At 39.3% G+C, this 6,762-nt stretch overlaps 1 protein-coding gene across 2 annotated transcripts in view; it reads right to left on the bottom strand.

Moving 5' to 3' along the window:
- Nucleotides 1–1,056: 1,056 nt before the first annotated feature.
- shroom1 (shroom family member 1) overlaps nt 1,057–6,762 on the bottom strand; it is a 37,677-nt gene continuing 31,971 nt past the window's right edge. For both annotated transcript variants that reach the window (XM_014016836.1, XM_014016835.1), the window contains exon 9: nt 1,057–3,414. In XM_014016836.1, coding sequence (XP_013872290.1) covers nt 3,160–3,414 — 255 coding nt within the window. In that variant the 3' untranslated portion in view covers nt 1,057–3,159. The remainder of the gene's footprint in view (nt 3,415–6,762) is intronic.

A 6,762-nucleotide genomic window follows, 5' to 3' on the forward strand; every position in this document is an offset into this window, starting at 1 on the left:
GTTCAATACTTTTTCCTGTGCCATTTCACATTATCTCGACATTTATGGTTTGATTTCTTTGTATGTATGGATCATTTGGGTTGTTACCGACATCTGGTGAAAATTTCATGTCATTAGCACCTCTAGTAATATATTTACTGAAAAAAATGTTGACGTGTTCAATACTTATTTTACCCGCTATATATATATATAAAGAAATCCTGGAGAAACTTTGCACACATATGGAACTACACAGAATTTTAGTTTTAGATTTAGCGTCCTGACTTTAAAGCATTCTCACTCAGTAGTTCTTTCACTTTCTGCTTTGACCTTGACCAGCATAATTTCAGTGTGGGCTTTAAAAAAACAACTTAGATAAGTGTATAAGTTACAGGTCTAAATCAAAATCATCTACATCAAATGAACAGTATCTGAAAAATGTGGCATAAAAAAACAGAAAAAAAAATCCAGTGAAAATATGGAGTACTGCAACGAGAGTTTAGTTTAGCTCAGCTTTAACAAGTTACCAAAGAAAGGTCCTGCCCACTGCAGGAACCTCATACAGTGAGTTTTATTGCCACAACAAGGCACTCCTTCAGAATGAAAAACACAACTTAACTGCTTCTTTATTTGTCAAGTGGTCTAACCTCATTTATCACCTTGTAAAACCTTGAAACAAGATTAAAAAGTTCTTTACAGTGTTCATAAGTAACCTGTTGATATGCATATAATTTTGTACACGTTAAAGTATATGCCACTTAAGATCATCTTGACAAATTTTAATGACACAAGTTATTACACACATTACAATACACACACTCAGCCTGGTTTTTTGTGGTATGGGATAGTGGAAGTCTTGCTTTTGCCTGCAGAGGGCAGAAATGCTCTCTGACTGAAGTTGCTATTCTGCTGTCACAAACTAAAAACTGAAAAGTTTAAAAAAATTAAATTTTGCCATCTTCTGTGTAGTCTGTCACACTCTGGTGCTTTTAACTGCACAAAAAAAGCAAAAACATACTTTTGATTTCAGTCAGTTCACCGTGGGACATAAAGGAGAAATAAAGTCCAGCAGTCAGATTTCCAGTGAAAGCTTAATTTATTCACAATATTACAAACTCTGTGGAATTTTAAACCCCAAAAGCAGGCACAAACCAGCAACGTTTAAGAATACGACTGAAACGTTCATCAACTCGTTCCTTATTAGCTGTCACTCAAATTCTGAAGCGTTTGAAACTCAATCCCTTCTTTGGGAGATTTCAACAAAACACTGCATCGAGTAAATCAAAGGAGGAAGAAAGTTGTTTAATCAGAACTGAAATGAGTGTTTGTCCACGTGCTGCTCCTTTTAGCATTTTCCTCACTTTTTTCCACAAGACTTCCTTGTGTCCAGAATAATGGTCCTTTGCATAATTTATMATTTCAGCCTGCTGCAGGAAACATGTCCAGCCCTTCAGCCCCACGTCTGCACAAAGGCCAAAACAAGCATACATTTGTTTAACAAACTGAGACGGACGGAGTCTCCGCAGCTGGTGGAAGCCGTGCAGAAAAATAGGAAAATATCCTTCAAGGTGGATCGACGTCTGACGGCTTGACCCAAATCTGCTCGAATGTTTTTTTTTTGCTCGACACGGTCTTTGATGCTCTGATGTTTGGGCGGAGGCAAGCAAAGGATACTTTCAGTGAACATCCCACGCACAGCACAGCCAACAAGTTTCTCCTGAGAGATGATCACATTTTGATCRGTTTCTGAAGAATAGCTTCAAACTTTGACTAAACAAACAATAAAACACTCATGATCTCGTGCACCCTCACTGGCTGCTCTTAAAAAAAAAACTAAAGCGGCTGGTCAAGTATTTATGAATAAAATAGGAACTAAATACAAATGTTGCTGAAACAAATTCGATATGTAGATTTCAAAAGGTACTCATTGAAGTCATGAAGTGAAGCTTACAGATAGTTTTCAGAAGGGATTTATTTACATTGAATGCGTACCCGCATTTCTAATTTTTACATCCAATAGAAAACTACAGGAGTAAATGGTTTCAAATGACACTATTTAATGTATTTTAGAATAAACTTATATTTGATTTGACAGTTTGCAATGAGTACCTTCAAGTGGTCCTGTAACACAAAGGGTAAATGGAAATAAACCTATASATTGATTAAAGGGCCTTCACTGAGGAAGTAAAGAACTTTAAATTAGTTTAAGACCCCTGAAGTGAAGATATTAGAATTATTCTAATAAAAAGGGTTTCAAGTATTACACTTCTGCAACAAAAGCAGCACAGAGAGGGAGTATTCATTAACATCATTGTTCCTTACTAATAATCTGCTTGAGAGGTTTAGCACCTCAGCAAGAAATCATTAAGACTTAAAGCAGCTAGAAAACTAAGTGAATCCAGTTCTTCATCAGTATGTGTTTTAATGTACAAACATTTCTGTAAAAATTAAAAGCATAAACGTTTAAATGGATGGAGTAAGGCTTTAACTTCAAATGCTTTCGAATCAGGTTTGAAGAAATGTGCATTCTTGCATCTTCACAAAGTGCTTTGTTCCATTCACCTTTTTTTGGTTTTTAGTGCCATGATTTGAAAAAAAAAAAAAACATTTGAAAATAAGACCATTAAGAAAAAAATATCCACTACCATCTATAGTACATTTTCCTGACATGATACAGAACACCACACTCAGTCAGGCCACTGAAGCCTTCGCACTGCTCAGGTTCAATCTTAAAGCTTATAGGAGGTTTCCACAGGTGCAGGTACAGGGCTGGAGGGTGAAAAATTAAAGAAAAGTCTACGTTTTTTTAAGGTTTTCTGCACAGCAGCTCTACGACAAAATGTTTAACGGCTACAACAATATATAAAAGGCACACAGAAACAGTCCATTTGTGTTCAAAGTGAAAGAAAATGTACAAAATCATGATGAGTTTTAATGCACATTGCTGATTGTGCAGAAATGTTCTCCAAAATTCAGTCTAGCAGACATTCCTGCTGTCTTCATGAAGCAGGTTCTGTCGAGCTCTTTTTAAAAAGGGCCAAAACAATTTGAGTCCTACAGTGAAGTGATCCACCTGATCTGTCAGGCAAACAGAGTGAAAAGTTTATCCAAAACAGTTTTTTTTAACAAGTCATCTTCCTTCCAGGCCAAGTTGAAGAAACCTTTTTTCTTTCCATCTTTTCACAGATTAAGGCTGATGGACAGAGCCTCCAGCTGCTCCTCTCCCAACTTCTGTTTTTCTTCCAGGTCCTTCTGCCGGATGAGGAGCGAGGCCTTGGTCTGGACAAAACGCCGGTAGTCCTGCAGCTGCTCGACGGACAGCTGGCGCGAAAGGAAGGTGGAGACCAGGCTCTCCCTGCGATCCAGGTTCTCCTTCAGATCTTTAGCGTCTTCCCTCTGTTTGCACAGCAGACGATGGCGACTGTCCAGAGACTCCTGTGTGGAGACAAGAGGGGACGAAACATTATCGTGCAAATCTAACTGGTTCTGCACACTGTGGGATTTTAGCGAGCCATWTATCAAAGAACTGAGCTCATCCAGGAAATGACTGATTGCATTTTAATCATTTTTATTTTAAAATATTTAAACTTTACTTATCTTTTCAATTCTTTCAAAACCGAATCTCTTTGAAATCTGCTACATCATAATATCTCCACTGGTGTTTTGCTACCTTTAGCGAGATCTTTTGCTCTTTTTAGTTTTCACTCTATTACTTAGCGCTCAAAATTCATGCTGCATTGCTGCACAAAATGCAGACAGTAGTTTAACCTCTGGGTAGAGCAAAAAGTAAAACAAAAGCCTGTCTTTGTGTGCATTTTTTTAAATCTTATTCGTTTGTTTAAATAAAAAAGTGAGACCACAACTGATAGCAAAAGGTTGCATGATCATATTTCAGGTACAGGACAGGAGTTGCAGTGTGTCCTTAAGTCAACAGAGGGCAGGGTAGATACAAATGTAATCGAAACCGGGCTGGAGTTTCGGTGAGTCAGTGTAAACACCAGTGCTGCTGATAACAGCAAGAACAGAAATGAGCCTCTAATAAGCCCTCTGCATGCTGCGTGCTCAGTCATCGTGTTTAATGGTCAAAATAAAGAGCTTACTCAGCGATAAATCAAGAAATGTAATGCATCTATGTGAACAACTTGTTGAAAAACTGGCACAAGGACYGCTGCTTTGCTTTATCTAAACTAAATTTAAGGTCAAATTCATGAATAATTAACAATAAGTAATAAAACTGTACTTGTGAACCAACTTAGATGTGGTGTAAGGAAACATGAACAATCATTTCTCAACACATCACACTATTCTGAAGCTGCTTCAATTGCATTCAATCCAAAAGGCTCATATAGATTTAAAATTTCTTCTTTCAAAGAGTTTTGGTCGAGATAAAAGTAAAGTCACGATCCCAATCAGATGAAATAGAACCCTAATAAATTTAATAGTAGTAGTCTAGTACTACTACACATAAGAATAATGCACATGTGCTCAGTCATCACCAAGTGTAATGCTTCCATATATAATGTAAACGATAAAACTACACTTTATCTAAATTTATCTGCAGATGTCAAATGAAGTATACCACAGATAAGCTCAAAACTGGTAATGCAGATAAAAGCCAGCAGCATTTCTGGCATTCCTCACAGTTAGAAACCTTGACTCCATTAAAGTTGCCCTTCAACTTTCTCCAACAAGTGGTGTGTTTGCTGTTCTAAAGTAAACAGAACCAGAGCCCGGCTGACAACGTGCCTTTCTACACTCGTGGTCATCTTTATCCACGCGCTCTGAACGAGCAGCTGTGAGTCACGACACCTGAATGTTTATACATCATTCTGTGTCCCCAGGAGGCCATGCTAACAGTCTGCCTTCGCTCACGCTTCAGTTTGTACATGTAAACAGGTTTTAATGGGTAAAGGCAGGGGCTGAAAGGGATCATAGTTTGCTTAGCACATGATTGTGCATTAGAGGGTATTTGTAGATTTATTTTATTAAAACTGGTGTAATTGATAGGATAATAAGCAACGAATCAATTAATCGAATAATAAATTAAAATTAGGTAATTTTCAATTGCCTGCTTTTTGTTTTCTTTGTATCTCCCTCTTTTCTACTGTTTAGTGTGAAATCTCGTGTCAGGTATTAGCCTTTATATCTGTTTTTTTTTTTGGTAGTACTTTGAGATTTGGCATCAAAAGAAAAGTGCATTACAAATAAAATGTATTATTATTATTATTATTATTATTATTATTATTATTCAGACAAATGGTCTCTAACTTCGTAGAACCTTGTTAGTAGGAATTTAGTCTTCGGTTTTACGACAGCTTCTTTCAGCTGGTGATGCCTAGTGATGCCCTCAGGGCACCATGGCAAACCTCGGGTTTACAGAGAGTTTTTATTTATTTATTTATTTTTATATAATGTACATTTTGTAAATTTCACAAGCAGTGTGTGGGTGACAGCAATTATTTTATGAATCCGGAGGAAGACGCCTGTGCCGACTTGGATAAGGGAGGGCAAGGATTTTACAGCTTCAGTAGCTGTTGTTGTGTGATGTTTTCACGAACTCCGGTCCCGGTCCGTCCGTATCTTTACGTAAATWTCGTAACCTTCAGTTCATTTTTGTAAGTGGCTTGAGAATGGCCGCTCTTATTTTATGAAGCCAGAGGAAAAATCATTGCATTAGTCTCCAAACGATATTATCATTGATCACAATAATTCCTGAGACAATTTATCGTCCAGCAAAATGTATTATCGAGACAGGCCTATTAATCGATCTTTCAGGCATATGGAGCTTATAGTCAGGCATGTCTTCTTGTTTTCCATTTTCTTGATTTAAATGTTTAACAGTTGATTACTATCAGAAAATTGAGTAATTACAAAGTGATATACAATCGGGCCCAAACACTCTTAAAGGGATCCCCAATTAGTTGTAACATTAGACTTTATTTGATAAACATATATTTTAACTGTAAAATAAAGACTTAAAATACTGTACGACGTTTAGTTTTTATCATTTCTAAACTAAAATTTTAAAAATATATTACACGGATGGGGCCATTTTATTTACCCACAAAGCATTCTGGGTAAATGAAGATGTGGATAGGTCATCGGTGCGAGCGAACTATATCCACCCTGAAGGTTAATCTTGGACAATATCTGATGATCGACTCTTTTAAATGAAACCAGAGAGCGTTGACAGAGAGGAGAAGGCCATTTGGGGAGGGGGTCCTGAAGAAGGGCGGACCGCCGGGTGCGGTCGTGGGCTGTGGGTGGGCTTGGGGCTTGGACGGTCGCCGGGGGCGGGGCTGGCTCTCTGTCCTCCCTGGTGCTGCTTTGTCTCCTGAGGTGTGGCTCTTGGTTCCTGTGGGTGGCCCVCTGGCCGGGGTGGCTGCTGGGTTCCGGGGGGTGGACGGCTGGGAAGGTGCACTTGGTCGCTGGCGGTGTGGTGGGGTTGTCATGGGTGTGGCTCCTCTGCATCGGGGGGCTGGCCGGGCGTCCTGGTGCGGCCCGGGCCAGGCCTTGGCTATCTGCTCCTCTCCACCTCAGAATGATTGGGTTTACCTCCTGGGTTCGGGTGTGTGCTGCCTCCAATGGTGGGTGGGTGCATGTCCTGGACCTGGGGGGTATAGAGTGTATATCGGGGGTATGAGTGGAATGTGGCGTCCATGTATGTCTTTGATTGAGTGGGGGTGAGGATGAGGGTGGGATGGTGCCATTGTGAATGTGTATGTTTGGGTATCTGTCAGGCTGCGGTCTGGGCTGCCCCTCCTGCTGGTTTATCTGGGGGCC

The sequence above is a fragment of the Austrofundulus limnaeus genome, unplaced genomic scaffold (assembly GCF_001266775.1).
Source record: "Austrofundulus limnaeus strain Quisiro unplaced genomic scaffold, Austrofundulus_limnaeus-1.0 Scaffold156, whole genome shotgun sequence".
Lineage (NCBI taxonomy): Eukaryota > Metazoa > Chordata > Actinopteri > Cyprinodontiformes > Rivulidae > Austrofundulus > Austrofundulus limnaeus.